At 38.4% G+C, this 18,026-nt stretch overlaps 3 protein-coding genes across 3 annotated transcripts in view; all 3 read right to left on the bottom strand.

Moving 5' to 3' along the window:
* Positions 1 to 585, bottom strand: part of rbm19 (RNA binding motif protein 19) — a 35,791-nt gene extending 35,206 nt beyond the window's left edge. Inside the window, exon 1 of the mRNA XM_031308723.2 lies at positions 515 to 585. Coding sequence (XP_031164583.2) covers positions 515 to 550 — 36 coding nt within the window. The 5' untranslated portion in view covers positions 551 to 585. The remainder of the gene's footprint in view (positions 1 to 514) is intronic.
* A 7-nt stretch (positions 586 to 592) lies between these two features.
* LOC116056571 (solute carrier family 2, facilitated glucose transporter member 11-like) lies at positions 593 to 17,473 on the bottom strand. The gene is made up of 13 exons (XM_031308731.2): positions 17,311 to 17,473; positions 5,987 to 6,183; positions 5,766 to 5,871; positions 5,319 to 5,479; positions 5,095 to 5,219; positions 4,816 to 4,945; positions 4,546 to 4,694; positions 4,044 to 4,231; positions 2,147 to 2,257; positions 1,658 to 1,759; positions 1,450 to 1,525; positions 1,220 to 1,347; positions 593 to 1,085 (listed from the first exon to the last, which is right to left on the bottom strand). Exons 2-13 carry the CDS (start codon positions 6,124 to 6,126, stop codon positions 900 to 902), a joined length of 1,602 nt encoding a protein of 533 aa, XP_031164591.1. The 5' UTR covers positions 6,127 to 6,183; positions 17,311 to 17,473; the 3' UTR covers positions 593 to 899.
* LOC116056850 lies at positions 8,134 to 11,055 on the bottom strand. Its single transcript, XM_031309224.2, has 5 exons — positions 10,631 to 11,055; positions 10,323 to 10,482; positions 9,936 to 10,080; positions 9,565 to 9,665; positions 8,134 to 8,193 (listed from the first exon to the last, which is right to left on the bottom strand). Exons 1-5 carry the CDS (start codon positions 10,963 to 10,965, stop codon positions 8,134 to 8,136), a joined length of 801 nt encoding a protein of 266 aa, XP_031165084.1. The 5' UTR covers positions 10,966 to 11,055.
* Positions 17,474 to 18,026: the final 553 nt, after the last annotated feature.

The following is an 18,026-nucleotide window of genomic DNA, read 5'->3' as shown; positions in this document are numbered from 1 at the left end:
TGCTGAGGCTTTGGGGAGGGATTGCTGACCCAAATGCAGAAATAATATTTACCCTTTGTTGTCTAAATGGATTAAATGGGAAACCCATTCTTACATACAGACATGATCCCAATGTGCTCCATTCATGTGCCAGAAAAGATCAGGATCAGCAGAGCACTAGACTGGTAGAGTACACTAAGATTCATACAAACACATATGGAAAAGCAACAATAATGTCAACAACACATGTTCAGCCGTGACTGAAGCCATACCGTCACTCTAGATGTGTCCACGTAGCTCTTGTTAAACTGTTTTGAAGCTTTGTTCTCATGTTCCTCAACTTTAAAACCCACAAAGCCGAACTTGGGGAACTTGCCGTCCTTGGTAAACTTCAGAGAGCAGTCTGTAACGCTGCCAAAAGCAGCAAAAAACGACCTGAACCTCTCCTCCTTCATCTGCACACAAGATCCAGTCAGGTTATCTATAGGACTGAAACAAAACAAAATGTCTGCTGAAATCCGGGCGGGTTACTTACCCCATTAGGTAGGTTTTTAACAATGAGTCTCGACATAGTTGTAGTAGTTGTAAGTACACTAATACAGCATAAGCTTGGTTTTCATAAATTGATCTTTATTGAAACGTCTCAATAGAGCACTCTTTATAAAAGTTATACATACCATCATTGATCATACCAAAATATTACATATTAAGATAACTTTGATTTATGAGGCTATATCTGTAAGTGAACTAAAAAGATGTAATTATGACTACCCGGTAAAGCCTACATCTCTGAAATTCACAGTATCTCTATAGTGATCTATTTTGTTGTGTGTGTGTGTGGACTATAAATCCTCATTTTTAGTTACTCATCTTTGTGACATACTGTAAATATTGTGAGACATAAAAAATTAAAATTGATTTCATCTAAAAGTGGATAACAGTGTCGTCCCTGCTTCATCAGCACTGCGGGCCTTTCTGGACTGAAACTCATTCTGGATTTCCACGAAGGTTTTGTTCTTGGTTTCAGGAACAAAAAAGAAAATGTATATCGCCATTAAGGAGCAGATGGCCAGGAACACCAGGAAACAGTACTGCTGTAGCCCGATCTGTGCAAATAAAACAGAATAAAACACAAGTGAGTCCAATCTCTCAAACATCCAAGCTTTTAAGTTTTGTTTCTAAATTTTCAAAGATAATGACAAAACATTTAAAAATGAAGATATACTTTCTGGACCCCTACCACAATAAAAGGGAAGACCAGGCCGATAAAGAAGAAGCTCAACCAGTTCAATGATCCTGCGATTACGTACGCTGCAGGGCGTGCCGTTTGTGTGAATAGCTCAGTGGTCAAGATGTTTGTCACGCCACCTTCACAGAACCAACAAACAACAAAAAAAATCACATTAGTTATAACTGCTATGCAACAGCTGCTGCTAAGAAAAGACTCCAATGGATAAAAAAGTTAGTTACCTGGCCCTAAGCCAAAACTCAGGATAAAAGCAAATACACACACCATGCTCACGTATGGAAATACTGGGCTGGCATCCTGAGAGAAAGAAAATTACACAAAAGAAGTGTTAGCACAAATTAGAAGTCTTATCTGTGGTCAAATGTGAGATATTGCATAAAACAATGGTTTAAATACTGTATCTTATTTTTTTACAATGAGGTTAGTCACCTGGAAAGAGAGCGTCAGCGTGAATAAAATGCAGCAGATACTCATCAGTGTGTATCCTCCCGTAATGAGCACTTTCCTTCCCAGACGGTCAATGAGCATACCCTGTGAGACACACAGCATGTCTCAGTTTTGTTCTGTCCTGTTTTACATTGTATGCCCTGTTTTACTAATTTTATTCATACATTGCTGTGTTTTATGTTTTGTTTCCTTTTACCACATGTACAGTATTATGTCATGTTCCTGTTCTGTTTGTATTCTTAAAAAAAGACAATTTTCCACTTTGGTGTTCTGTTTTACTCTATTTCAGGAGTGCTCTAACTTTCCAAACTTTAGTCCAAAACTTGGATGTTTTTATTAGAAAGGTCTTGACTGTTTTATCCTTGTTGTTGGGCACCTACTCTTATTTATATTTGTTTCTGTAGCATGAAGGAACATCAGAACTGTAAGAAAGTAATGGACACAAAAATATAATGTAAAACTCATACTTACACATGTTAAAGCTGTGATGCATTCACAGGCACCAGTGCCAACGGTCACATATGATATTTTATCAGCGGGGATGCCAGCTTGTTTGAACAAGTAGTCTGCATAGAAGTAAATCTACAGGAAATATAGACCAAAAAAACATATTACAAATAAACTAGAAATAGCGGTTGTATGCCTCTGCCAACCAGTCAAGTCACAGTTTACATTCATGTCTGTCCAGACTCATTATATTAAATGTAGAGAAGACGGTGAAGGAATTTAACAAAAGGTATGTACATTTATGATTGGGCGAAACGTGGATGTGTCACACACATCTTCAACCCAGCAGCACAGAAGATCCAAACAATCACCACAGTTTAAGATTAGTGTCACCAATTCACCATCCGACCAAAGGTCTCAGTTTCTGTTCCTGAGTTATGGCGTTGAATAATGGCCAGAAAAGTGTTTACGCAGAACTTCATGATGTTACAGTGAAGTTGACCTTTCAATCAATCAATCAACATTTATTTATATAGCACTTTACAGCAACCACCAGGTATCCAAAGTGCTTTACATCAGGAATCAAGTATAAAACAACATATCATACAATAAAAAAGAATAAAACACAGTAACACAGTCAACAATCAGAAAAGGTTACAAAGAAACAGGAGAGTGAAATTGTCACACCACTAGCCAGTCTAAACAAATAGGTTTTGAGTTTGGACCTAAAAAGAGCTACATCCGTAATAGTGTGAATATCAGCGGGTAACTTGTTCCAGAGTCTCGGTGCAGCAACTGCAAAAGCCTGGTCACCCCACCGTTTATACCTTGACCTTGGGACTTCTAAAACCAGCTGATTTGAAGACCGCAATGACCAGTTGTGCTCACGCAAAGTTAAAATTTCGGACAAATACTCCGGGGCCAGGCCATTTAAGGCCTTGAAAACAAACAATAAGATCTTAAAATCTATTCTAAAACGCACAGGGAGCCAATGTAGGGTGTAGAGAACAGGAGTGATGTGTGCACGTCTAGATGTATTTGTTAAAAAGCGAGCAGCAGCATTTTGAACAAGTTGAAGACGTGAGATGGAGGTCTGATTCAGACCAACATAAAGAGCATTACAGTAATCCAACCTTGAACTAATAAAGGCATGAATAGCCCTACACACCAGGAGCTTGTCGTATTTTGGAACAACATCAGCTAAGAACTTGCATATAAAATCCTTGTTGAGTTTTGGTGGGCGATAAATAACTGCACACAACATAGGAGAATCCAGATCAGCCACAAACAGCTGAAGTTCAAAAGTAGTATAACAGAATGCAGGTAATAATCTGCAACTGTACTCATCCTTGAAAAGAGTGGCCAGCCCACCGCCTCGACCTGACATGTACAGGGAGTTGTGGAAAGAACAGCCGGGGGGAGGAGCTCCGAGAAGGCGCTGTTGTCACCTGGTTTCAGCCAGGTTTCCGTTAACAAAAGAAAAAGGCCTTTTGGATAAAAAAATCTCATCCCTTCATTATTTTATCCTATTAGACATTTGTGAGAATGTTGTCATTATTAGCTTGGAATTACTGAGTTATGGCCAAAAATGCATTTTGTGAGGTCACAGTGACCTTGACCTTTGACCTCCAAAATCTAACGAGTCCAAGTGGGTGTTTGTGCCAGACGTAAAGAAATTCCCTCAAGATGTTCCTGAGATATCGCGTTCACATGAATAATATGGATAACCCAAAAACATAATACCTCTGGCCACGGCTATCGCCGGCATGGAGTCATAAAAACAGAGCCTTAATCTTTTAGTAATCTTTGGTGGTATTTCTTAATAGTTGGCAATGTGAGCACCGAGAAATAGATTCCACGTTGTGAGAGACAGCAGGACAGAGGATATTGAAAGACAACGGGTATATGATCGTATACGTACAGCATTGATGCCGTTCAGCTGTTGTGCAGCGTTGAGCAGCAAAATGGTGAGAAGCTGCCTGCGGACACTACGATCAGTCAAGAGCTCCCAGGGTTTCTTGGCCTGGAAATCCTCAAAATTATTTTTCTCCTTCTCGATATCCGCCCATTCGCCATCACAGTCAGCTACACCGTGGAGTTGCTTCAGGGCTGCAGGCAGGAAAACACATGACAAGCGTGCTTGTAGTTTTCACCACATAACACTATTCTTCTCATCAGGTCAGGCTACAGGGTTTTTGAGAATCTGGTCAAAAGGTTTCCAGCGTCATACCGTTTCACATCATCATGGCGTTGAGGACCATGAGGACAAATGTTTCTCTGCCTCTGGTGATTCCAGACAAAGGGAGTCCTCAGCCTTTGAAACTACGCTGTCATGTGCACTACATCCAGCTTTGCAGGCCAAAGATAAAATCACAGATTTTTGAAAAGGAAGTAACTGTGCAGCAGTTGCAGTGTAAGTTTACCTTTCTTACATCTCTCATCATCTCCTTTGTCAATGAGCAGGTAGCGCGGGCTCTCTGGGAACCAGGGCAGGATCAGGAGCTGCAGGAATGCTGGGATACATGTGGTGGAGAGCAGGATGGGCCAGTGCTCTTCTTTGCCCAAGAGCTCTCTGTGAAATCACAGACATGTCTAAACAAAATCACAATATAGCAATTCAATCTTGCAAACACAGATGCTGTGGAAAGGTTAATATGTTGTGTGAAAATCAAATATGCCTAGAGTAAACTTACTTAAGGCCAATCACTTGTCCAGTCAAGATCCCAACAGTGATGAAAATAGAAGTTCCCATTCCCATGGCACCACGAAATGCAGTTGGAGCTATTTCACCCAAATACAGAGGTTGAACACAAAGGCCAATGCCTGTGAAAATAAAACATGATTAAAGCTGCATTTCAGAAGTTTGACATGCAATGTTCAAACCAAATATGTATAAAGATTATTTAAATACAGAGATGTATATCACTGGCATGTATAAATACACTCTTTAAAAGCATTTCTAGATTATTTACCTGCATTAATGCCAGTGAGAAGACGTCCAATGATGAGTAATTCAAATAATCCTGTAGGGTAACTTAGACCCATTAGCAGAGCAGCCATTAATGCAAATATATTATTGGCCAACAGCGTCCCTTTCCTGGAAAAGCATTATATTACAGCTTTATAACTGAAATACAATAGGCTATAGAGAATATGATTATTTTACCAAAATATGCCATATCATCTTTCTGTATACCTCCCCAGCTTCACAGACAATGTCCCACCGACTGTCACTCCTAGAAGTCCTCCTATGGTGAATATAGACACAATAGTGGACCAAAGCAGGGTGAGAACATCTGCTGATATGTCAGTTTGGTAACGCTCCCTCCAGGTTTGGTTGATGAAATTCTGCACATGCTGGAGACAAAAGAAAAACACAACATGCACATTGAGCAGGTGAAATTAAAATGACTGATCCCTGATCAAAAATATTTAAAAAATACATTTGTGCATGCATATTAACCAGATATGTAGTGGATATGTAGGCCTACTACATATGGAAAACATGTCACTTATGTATCATTTATTAATAACTAACTACTGACTACTCAATTAGGTTTGTAACATGAGTAGGCTACAATAGTGTTAATACTGTGCATCAATACTGTGCAATAAGTCCAGTGACAGACAGTAGGGTTATTACCGTTGTGGGAGCATTGATGATAGATATATTATATCCATACTGAAAGGTTCCCCCTATACATGCAGCACACGCAGCCAGCAGAAGTGATTTGTTCGGAAACTGCAATTAAAAAGTAATACAAAACAAATATTTACATAATCATGGATAGAAAGCTGCATAATTCCGTGTCTACAGATGATAATCTAAAACTCTTATTTTCTGATAATCCACAAAGTTTGGGTCGCTTTTTATCTTTGATTTCTTTAATAAGCAAAGGTTGATATTTATCCGCAAATTCTTTTAGCATTTTGTCGCTGATGTTCTGTTTAAAGTCCAATATTGTTTGTAGTTTGTCGCCGAGTAGGTCTATCCTTGTATCCATGTATCCATGTATAGAGTTTGCTCTCAAATTAAATCATGACAGGCGGATGAGTTTATCCTGAGGGTGATACAAGTGATCTGTTGTCATTAAGTGTCCTTAGAGAATCAGCTCCATTATTCCATTTTTAATCAAGACGCATTCTAAAGCTGCATCATAGACCGCGATTTTTCAGAAAGAAGTAGTCTACATTCACCAAGAGCAGAGAAGCTCAATAAACTTTAATATAACTTCAGTGGTTCCGTCTATCCTTTGATAACTTTAAATAAAATGAAAAGTTCTTAATGCATATGTGCTGGAAAGGAATACTGTTTGGTAATTATTGACATGTTCACTAGATGGGTAGAGGTTTTTCCATGTGCTAATCCAGACGCTATTACGGTAGCTAAAGCAATAGTAAGAGAAATAATACCAAGATATGGGGTACCAGAGAAAATTTACAGTAATAATGGAACACACTTTGTGAACAGTGTTATTACATTGATGGCACAAACGCTAAAAATAGATTTGAGTACGGTGGCCCTGAAGTGCAAATCACAACAGCAAATAAAAAAACGCAACTGCAAATCATAAAACACAACGGCAAATAGGAAAATACGACTGCAAATATGAAAACACTTCAACAAATCATAAAGCACAACTACAAATAGCAAAACAGTTCACCAAATCAGAAAACAGTTCAACAAATCAGAAAACACGACAGCAAATAGGAAAACACGACAAATAGAAAAACACGACAACAAATTATAAAACACAACGGCAAATAGGAAAACAAAACGGCAAATAGGTAAACACTTCAACAAATCATAAAACACGACAGCAAATAGGAAAACACAACAGCAAATATGAAAACATTTCAACAATTCATAAAACACGACAGCAAATAGGAAAACACTTCAACAAATATGAAAACATGACAGCAAATAGGAAAACAAGACAGCAAATATGAAAACACGACAGCAAATAGGAAAACACCAAGAAATCATAAAACACAACAGCATTACAGTTTTTCTCGATTGCTTTGACACAGCAGTCAACTCAAACTCCACATTTTTCAAAACAGTTAACACACAGGCTGAAACAGTGGCATTCATGGTCAAAATGACACATTTTGTTTGCAAAAGGCTCTAACCGTGCCAAAACATTTAAAATATGCAGCAAAAGAAAACTTTGCCTTCAAACAACACAACTTGCAAACAAGTGTATGAGCTCTTCCAATCAACCATTACACAGTGGACAACAAAATACAAAATACAGTACTCAGTGCAAATCAGTGCACCATTGCTTGTCATTGTAGCCTATTACTGTACGTAGCTTTCATGCCAGTGACATTTGTTGATAAAGTTGTCTTCTTGCAAAGAATTGGATCCAGAATCAGAAATGCTTTGATGCAAATTTTATTGATTCCATTGATCCTTATTTTGAAGCTGTGGCTGAAAACTGAAATACTGTAAATATTACACAAAATACATGTAAACCAAAATAAAATCTATTAGAGTATAAGAAATTAAGAAAATAAAAATAAGGGAGGTATGGGTCTACCTAATGTAAGATTATATAATCTATCATTCGAAATGTCTACAATGATAAAACATTGGAAGGGGATAGATCAGGAGCTGAGCTGGATCAAAATTGAAAGGGAACTAACTAGCCCGTTTGAACCTCTGGATGTTCTCTCACATGGTGTAACAACTTCTGGGCATAATTATTTTCAAACCCAGTGTTGTCTTATTCTAAAGCAGTCTGGAGAGAAATTCATAAGATGTATGGTATTTCGCACTTAAGACAACCTTACGCCACTCTATGGTATAACCCAGCCATACGTATTGGGAAGAAATTTGTTTATTGGAATCAATGGCTTGTAAGAGGGATAGACAAAATAAGTGACCTGTGTGTGGCGGGAGTGTTCATGTCGTTTGCTGATATTATGCAAAAATATAATCTGGAATATAAAGGTAATTTTTGGAAATATTTACAAACAAGAGACTGTATCACAAAGGGTAAATTTAGTCACAACAAGAACGCATTGATGGAGGTTTTATATGAGTAAATGGTTGGGTGTGGTGGTACCTGTAGCACCAACACAGTGTTTGTTAGGGGACCAAACAGAAATGTCAAATATATCTAAATATGAATGAGGGGTTTTAAAAGTTGGGATGGTCACAGCTGCTCGAACAATTCTCAGAGTATGGAAGAGTACAGTCGCCCCAGATGTTAAAAAATGGATGGAAATGATGTCAGAAGTTGCATCATATGAACGCATGTTGGCTAGAATTAACAACGAAGAAGAACATTTTAGGAGGACCTGAGAACGTATTTTTTTGTAGGTAGGGCATATGGAAAAAATTGTAGACATGGTACTGAATGTATATTTTGGATGTTTCAAAAAAAGGAAATATCGATTTGCAGGAGGTGGTATGCTGGATATCTGTTGATGTTGGGGTCAGTGTTTGTTCTTGAGTTTGATTGTATGTTTATGTGTGTATGAAGAAATAAAAAATTTAATGACAAAAAAGAAAATAAAAATAAAATCTATTACAGTAAAGTATAAACATCTATTACTGTAGAGTATAAGAAATAGCCACTATTGATACTCAGTCTCTTCTGTCTTAGACCTCTTCCATCCATGTTGGCAAAGAACAACACAGACGCTGCACCTTTAAGGCCTGCAGACTGATTGAAGATTTGTGTGAAGGAGTGTCAAACAGGTGCTTCAGTGATTTCATACTTATGTAGGTAGTTTCTAATAGTTAGGAACAGATGGTTTATGTTTGGTTACCATAGCTAAAACAATGGAGTTTGGACTGCTTGAATGACATCCGTGTTACAGTTTTTTTGGATTGCTTAAGCACGATTTTCAAAACAGGGCCCGTGTTTTCAAAACACTACACACAATTAGCACAACCACACACCCAATTAGCAAAACTCTACAGATCCTTTGCATAATTAAACACTCTTTACTCTGTAAAAACTATACACTTCTGTTTAAAAACCACACTTTGTTACCATATGAAACACACACGTTTCACATTACTATACTCTATTTGCACGAGTTACACTCTGCTGTGATAAACCTAAAACACTTTTAGCACTTCTACTTCCCTATGATTAGAGTAGGCTACCATCAACAAAGTACAAATATAATGTAAATTCACCAAACACTACACAAGACCAATGTTGCAGACTGAAGAAACTCATTTATGTCTCAACACGTCCAAAATGTTGACATGGAGATTCATAATACTGTAACAAAATGTCACTTTACGTATTGTACTGTAAGTTTACTGTAAAAAAAAAAAAAAAAAAGAACTAGACATTGTCTCTTCGCCTAGCTGGATCTGGCCAGAGAATTTCATCAACATCGCAGGCAATGTTGTCATTAGCAAGACACCTTGGAAAGAAACGTCTTGAATGACGAATCCATCCTTGCATTGCTGCTACCTCCATCTGGTCACAGGCCTCCTCCATGGCTTGGATGAGGGGTACCTCAGCCTGGAGACGGAGATCATATACCTTCCACCGCCATGCCGAGAAAAACTCTTCTATAGGGTTGAGGAATTGAGAGTATGGTGGAAGATATAGGACGGTGAAATGTGGATGTTGCTGAAACCAGTTCTGAACCAGAGCAAAGCGGTGGAAAGACACATTGTCCCAGACAACAATGTATTGCATATGATCGATTTGATTTGCTGCTGTTATGTTGTGCAATTGGTCCAAGAATGTAAGTATGAGTGCTGTGTTGTAAGGGCCCATATGGGCATGGCGGTGGAGGACCCCATTCTGTGTAATGGCTGCACAGAGTGTTATATTACCCCCACGTTGCCCTGGGACATTGACTATAGCCCTGTGGCCAATGATGTTTCTTCCCCTCCTTCGTGTTCTCGTCAGGTTGAACCCAGCCTCATCTATGTAAATGAACTCATGCTGGATCTCCTCTCCATCCATTCGTAAAACTCTCTGAAGAACAGTGTCAGGCAAAATTGTGTAGTTCAGTGTAGATGTAGTATACATATTATAGTAACAGTAAAAGATTATGAGACAGTATGCAAGATCACACTGCTAAAGTGAATACATACCTCTGCATAATCATGCCGCAGTCGCTTCACCCTTTCGAAATTGCGCTCGAAAGGCACTCGATAAATTTGCTTCATTTGAATATGTTTTTTTTTTAGGATGCGTGCCAGTGTGGATGTTGAGACCTGATGGATATCGTTGAAACTGGCGTGGTTATTGACAATGTTAATTTGGAGCTGATTGAGTGTTATAGCATTGTTGGCCAAAACCATGTTTACTATCTCCCTCTCTTGCTGTTCTGTGAACATAGGAGGCCTTCCCCCTTGTCGTTCCTGACCCTCAATCCTATGTAGAAAAAAAAAAACAGTATACAATAGTACAGTAATTTCACAGGAAAAGGTAACAGACGTGCTGATAGTGCATAGAATACAGTACTGTAAGCAGTTACTGAAACCGTGCAGATGTTTTTGATATGATGATATTTTTACAATACCTATTTTCCAGTCGAAATGTTCTTATCACACTTGCCACTGTGTATTGGCTTAGATTTGGCTGTACTCGCAGTCCAGCCTCCCTCAGCGTCAGGCCGTGGTTGACAACGTGGTCAACCAGTGTTGCGCGGATCTCATTTGTCAGATTCGGTCCTCTTTGAGCACCTTCTTGTCTTCCTCTTCCTCTACCTCTACCTCTACCTCCAGCATGGCCTCCATCTCTTCCTCTTCCTCTGTTGATTCCTCCTCTGTTGATTCCTCTTCCTCCCCTTCCTCCTCCTCCTTGTCCTCCTCCTCGTTCTCCTCCTCGTCTTACTCTTTCTCTGACTCTTTCCATTGTGCTTGAAGACCAATGAACTCACCTGCTGCTTTTTATAGTGCTTATACACCTGATCGGTGTGTCTACAATTAAGCAAACAAGTGTTTGCACACCTGATGAGTGTGTTGAACCAATTGGTTGGACGGTGCGGTAATTTGACAGTCAGTGCTTTGGTATTGCAAGGAAGTGACTTCATGATAGATTTTTGTGTGTAATGTATGTTAAGTGTGTTTAGTGTTTTGCAAATCACTGTGTGTAGAGTTTTGCAACAAGTGTGAGGTTGACAATGTGCTTATAGTTGTGCAAATATGGGCTGATGTTTTGCTTCTTGAGTGTAAGGTTTTGCTAATAGTGTACTACTTTTAATTTTAGTGTGTAAGCAATCCAAAAAAACTGTAAGACAACCTTACGCCTCTCTATGGTATAACCCAGCCATACGTATTGGGAAGAAATTTGTTTATTGGAATCAATGGCTTGTAAGAGGGATAGACAAAATAAGTGACCTGTGTGTGGCGGGAGTGTTCATGTCGTTTGCTGATATTATGCAAAAATATAATCTGGAATATAAAGGTAATTTTTGGAAATATTTACAAACAAGAGACTGTATCACAAAGGGTAAATTTAGTCACAACAAGAATGCATTGATGGAGGTTTTATATGAGTAAATGGCTGGGTGTGGTGGTACCTGTAGCACCAACACAGTGTTTGTTAGGGGACCAAACAGAAATGTCAAATATATCTAAATATGAATGAGGGGTTTTAAAAGTTGGGATGGTCACAGCTGCTCGAACAATTCTCAGAGTATGGAAGAGTACAGTCGCCCCAGATGTTAAAAAATGGATGGAAATGATGTCAGAAGTTGCATCATATGAACGCATGTTGGCTAGAATTAACAACAAAGAAGAACATTTTAGGAGGACCTGAGAATGTATTTTTTTGTAGGTAGGGCATATGGAAAAAATTGTAGACATGGTACTGAATGTATATTTTGGATGTTTCAAAAAAAGGAAATATCGATTTGCAGGAGGTGGTATGCTGGATATCTGTTGATGTTGGGGTCAGTGTTTGTTCTTGAGTTTGATTGTATGTTTATGTGTGTATGAAGAAATAAAAACTTTAATGACAAAAAATAAAATAAAAATAAAATCTATTACAGTAAAGTATAAACATCTATTACCAGTGTTGGGCAAGTTACTTCCAAAATGTAATACATTATAGATTACTAGTTACTGTCATTTGAGAGTAATTAGTTATATTACAATATTACTGTCTCTGAATTGTAATGCGTAATGCGGAAGTTTGATTTGGCAGCTAGCTTGTGAATCCACTTTAATACATCATAGATTATTCATATTTTGTATAATTAATATAAATATGCAAAGTAACTAAAGCTATAAAAAATAGATAAGTAAAACGTATAATAGGCAATTAGGAGAAAATGAAAATATTCAATTAAAAGTACGGCATTGTTGTAAAATGTTTGTTTATAGCACTTGAATAAGAAATTCATGTTGTTTAGTTTAAAACACTCTAAAGGAAATGTTCAATTATAGTGTGATTAAAACTCACTATTTACATTATTTACAGTACTTGATTTACAGCTGATTTGTGAAAAGGTAGCCTACACAACCTTATTTAACAGTAATTTAGTTTTACTGCAAACCGTCACAGGAAGTGCTTTTATTTTGAAGTAGGCTACACGGAAGTTGTCTGTTGTGTAGCCTACTCTTGCTAGCTTACTGAGATGCAACATGTCCATCAGGCTCAAGTTGTTCACTTTCTTGTTTGTAAAACTGCAACATATTGAACAGTAAATGGTCACAGTAAAAGACAAGCGCTTTTGGTCGTCATTCGAAGCCATTCCACTACAGGCATAGTTACTCTCCACGGCTGATAAAATGCAATGATATTTACGTGTAGCAAGCCTCAGCATTAATTCCCAACATGTTTATATCTGTCAGCCGCTGACGTACCGTCCCCTGTTGGGACATACATACATGCTGTCCGTACCGTCTCTGGTTCTGGCTCTGACCACGGGAACAGAAACAGGACAGCTCACTTCAACGCAGCGCAATAACATCCGTGTTAACTGTTCTGCAAAAGGGTGGGGGAAATGTGTCAATCCAATGAGAAAGGGTTAACACATTTGCAAGAGGTGTCTTCTGCTCTGCTGAGACAGTGATGATGAAAACCTGCTTTCTTTAAGCAGGTCAAAGCAATCAAGAAAAACTGTAACTTCTACCAGAAAAGGTACGGCCTATCTAGCAGAGGACGGACCCTCCTGATTGGACAGACGGACTGTCTGTCTGTTAAAAGTAGGCGGTTTTCCGTGTTTTTCACCTCTCCTTCCTGTTAAAAGACAGACTGTCCAATCAGGAGGGTCCGTCCTCTGCTAGATAGGCCCAAGGGGGTAAGCTTCTCCTCGGACCGCGAACCTCCTATGGCGCCATTTTAATGCTACAAAGCGATCACCTCCCGTTAGCATCCCATTGACTGCCATTCATTTTGACGTCACTTTGACAGAGAATAACTTTACATCTGAAGAGTTTAAAGACTCTATTTGTCCATTGTTTATTTCTAAAGAAACACGACAATGTATAAAAGGCTCCATTACCTTGTAACGATTGTGTCATAATCACGAGACTTACTGTCGCATAGTAGAGGAATTACCGTATAGTACAGGAGAAGCGCGGAGGTAGTTTCGTCTCACATTAGCTGTTTAAGTGTAATTACTAATGTTAACTATCATTTTAGTGATCCTGTGCCTGTGCCTATGTTATCTCCTTACATATACCTACGCTCTCCGTCTCTGCAATATTCGGAATGATTGAGATTTCTCTTGGCACAGCTACCAGAAGACTTACAACTTTCAGACACGTTGCTCACAGCACATTTATGTCGTCTCTCTCAGTTGGAGGCTGCGCAGTAACGCTCAGCGCTCACCGGAAAAGTGCTTCTAACGGCCTTCACTGGTCTCTGTCCAGAGCAACGGGATCTGTTGGTCCATTCTTATATACAGTCTATGGATAGGCCCTACCTATTCTGGTAGAAGTTAATGCCGTTGTGTTTTAAAATTTGTTGAAGTTTTCCTATTTGCTGTTGTGCTTCATGATTTGTTGAAGTGTTTTCCTGTTTGCTGTCGTGTTTTCCTATTTGCTGTCGTGTTTTATGATTTGTTGAAATGTTTTCATATTTGCTGTCGTGTTTTATGATTTGTTGAAATGTTTTCATATTTGCTGTCGTGTTTTCCAATTTGCTGTCGTGTTTTCCTATTTGCTGTCGTGTTTTCATATTTGCTATCGTGTTTTCCTATTTGCCGTTGTGTTTTATGATTTGCTGTTGCATTTTCATATTTGCTGTCGTGTTTTCCTATTTGCTGTCGTGTTTTCCTATTTGCTGTCGTGTTTTCATATTTGCTGTCGTGTTTTCCTATTTGCTGTTGTGTTTTCATATTTGCTGTCGTGTTTTCCTATTTGCTGTTGTGTTTTCATATTTGCTGTCGTGTTTTCCTATTTGCCGTTGTGTTTGATGATTTCTTGAAATGTTTTCCTATTTGCTGTTGTGTTTTATGATTTGCTGTTGCGTTTTTCTATTTGCTGTTGTGATTTGCACTTCAGGCCCACTGTATTTGAGAAATCATTGTGCCTATCATCCGCAGTCGGCAGGATTAGTTGAAAGAAATAATGGCACAACTAAATCTAAATTGAAAAAGACTATGGCGGAGACTGGAAAGAATTGGGTATACTGCCTCCCCCTAGTGGTATTAAATGTGCACATTACACCCACAGCTGCAGGCCTAACACCATTTGAAATGATGTATGGTAGACCATATAGCATCCCTCAGCTAAAGCCTTTTTCCAGACCTGATGAAGAAAGAGAACAGCCACTAGCAGACTACATGGCACACATGCTAACAAAGAAAGAAATTTCCTCTGCTAACTTTATTCAAGGAGAAGCCCTAACATCAGGAGATCCGGTGGTGAAACCTGGTGACTGGGTGCTCCTTAAAGTGATGAAGCGAAAAACCTGGTCCAGTCCTAGGTGGGAGGGACCATATCATGTCCTACTCACTACTGCCACCGCTTTGAAAATCACTGAAAGAACCATCTGGATTCACCTATCACACTGTAAAAAGGTATTTGGGTTGTCTGGGGAGACAGAGAAGGCTGAGGAGTCCTAGTTTCACTGATCCGAAGTGGGGGAGGGTAGTCTGGGCTGGGTCGTCCTTTTAGCCTAGAAAAGTATTAGTGGACTGTCTCAAACCCAGTGAAGATATATCTATCTATCTATCTATCTATCTATCTATCTAGATAGATAGATAGATAGATAGATAGATAGATTACATCCCTCAACCACATTAGAGGAAAAAAGTGAACTAGACTTATCAGTAAGGAGTCTCTAACCAGAAACCCAACAAAATGGACCGCCAACGTCCATGGCATCCATTTAGACTTCCAGGGCTTAGGGGAACAATGTGTTTCCTTTCCATAGCTGCACTAATTATAATGTTACCAATAATATGGCATGATTTACAGATGCTAATGAACAGAGAAACAACCAAAATCACTGCTACAAATCCGAATCTGATACTGACCACTAATCCACAACCGCACCTACCATATATATATATAAATATATATATGGTAGGTATATATATATATATATATATATATATATATATATATATAATATTATATTATAGAAGATGCAAAACATTTAAAAAGGAGGGATATGTTAGAAAGATTATGATTTGCATTTTACTGTCTTCATTAATACAAATCCGAATCTGATACTGACCACTAATCCACAACCGCACCTACCATATATATATATAAATATATATATGGTAGGTATATATATATATATATATATATATATATATATATATATATATATATATATATATATATATATATAATATTATATTATAGAAGATGCAAAACATTTAAAAAGGAGGGATATGTTAGAAAGATTATGATTTGCATTTTACTGTCTTCATTAATATTAAAACTGTTTGCATAAGAATATCATATTATATTGGTTGCTCTCCCACAAGATAGCACAGAGGTATTGGCTATCTTGTCTGGGGCCCGAGGACAGAACATGCGTCTCTCTAACCAGATAAAGGGGACGCCATCGAGTCTGACCAGATAGAGGAGAGGACATCTAAACTGACAAGATAGACAATTGACGACATCAAACTCTGTATTATGATTGTATTTCACACATAAATAAGCTACTGTTTGAGGTTTACGTTAGTCACTTTCTGTACTTATGCTGTGAGTGCTGTAAACTGACTCTACTTGCAAGTAAACAAACTTTAATATAACTTCAGTGATTCCATCTATCCTTTGATAGTGTAAATTATTCTACCACAGGTTAATTCAGTATAGACAACATCATCAGAGCTTTCCAAACAGCAGAGGAGGCAGAAAGATGAGGACACTGAATGCTGAGAGATAAACACACAGTTCCATCATATCTAACTTTATTATAATTATAAACCCATGTTTTTACCATACATCTTAAATGTAATGAAAGTGCAATATAGGCCTAGCCTGGAAACCACACATATCTGCCAGGTCATGTTTCATTTGCTATGGCAGACCCGTCTGGTCCCCTACCGTTCAAACAGATTTCCAGCCGTCCAGAACCTGTAGGAGCCAATCTAAACCTTTTCTCTCACATGGGGCAGGTTTAAAGGTGCACTATGAGTTCCTGCATGGTTTCAGCGCGATTTCATTTTTTGTCTCAAATCATAGGCATCTCTCCTTGATCCGCTAGCTGCCTGCCCCCAGAATACATTGTGAAAAAGCCCGGTCTCGGGAGACAACACAGGGGTCGTAAACGTCAAACAAATGCTAGAGGCGCAGGCTGTGCACCAAAATACAACAAACCACTCCAGCCAATCACCGACAAGAATATGTGCATGCGCACTAACCCCCACCCCCTTCTCCCAACCATCTTGTCAAGGATAGGCTAGCGGAACAAGGAGAGATGCCTACGATTTGAGACAAAAATGAAATCGCGCTGAAACCATGCAGGAATTCATAGTGCACCTTTAAGACGGTGACTTGGATTATTGCCCAGTGCAATGCACCAGTCATTAAGAAGTGGTACCACACAAATTTCATTTGAGCATTATCCAATTAGTATAACAATAAATAAATAAAAATAAACCCCAACACCTGTCAGGCAAACCCTCCCACTACTCCTACATTTCATCGCAGTAAAAAAAGGATGACTTTGGATATCTGAATGGCAAACATACAAAACTAGCTGAAGTTCAAAACAAAGCACACATTTCCTTTGCAGCCTTCTCAGGTATTATTAAATGGTTTTCGAGTATTGATTTGAACTCACCTCTCTCTTTGATTGCGTAGACTCCTCATTGATGTTCATTTTGGAACCTGTCGTAAAATAATTTGAATAGTTTGAATGGACTATTTATAATGGATGTTCCACTTCAGTCGAAGCACTTGCATAATGGCAGCCTATTGTAAGGTGCAGCATATAATCTGCTGCAGAGGGGTAGACTCATTAACTCCTTAAAGGCTGCTGACCCAAATAAAGAAATAATATGTGAATATTTATTACTTTCTTTGTTGTCTAAATGGATTGAATGGGACATGTTACTTGATGTATAACCCATTACTACATATGTTCTCCATTCATGTGCCAGAAAAGAATGATCAGCAGAGCACTAGACTACTAGAGTAGCCTACACTAAGATTCATACACAAGTTTGGAAATAGTATTTTCAGTAGCATAATATATTTTGTTTAATACATTGTATGTGTGGACATATAAATAGGCCTGTTTAGGTGCTTTCAACCTATCAAGTCAGTAGAAAATGTAAGAATAAATCAAATTTGATTTTCATTTTTGTGTTTATGGCCTTCTATAACACATCAAAGAGTTACATAACTTTATATGTATAATAGAACAACTTATATCTAAACACAAGTACATTTTCAACATTAATTACTCTTAATTGCTGCTAATATCAGCTATGAGGGGTTTTAACGGTATGCTCTTATGCATGCATGACCCAAAGAGTACCGGCCAAAAACTTTTAA

Source organism: Sander lucioperca, chromosome 2 (assembly GCF_008315115.2).
Source record: "Sander lucioperca isolate FBNREF2018 chromosome 2, SLUC_FBN_1.2, whole genome shotgun sequence".
Classification (NCBI taxonomy): domain Eukaryota; kingdom Metazoa; phylum Chordata; class Actinopteri; order Perciformes; family Percidae; genus Sander; species Sander lucioperca.
This window is presented reverse-complemented; position numbering and strand designations above follow the sequence as displayed.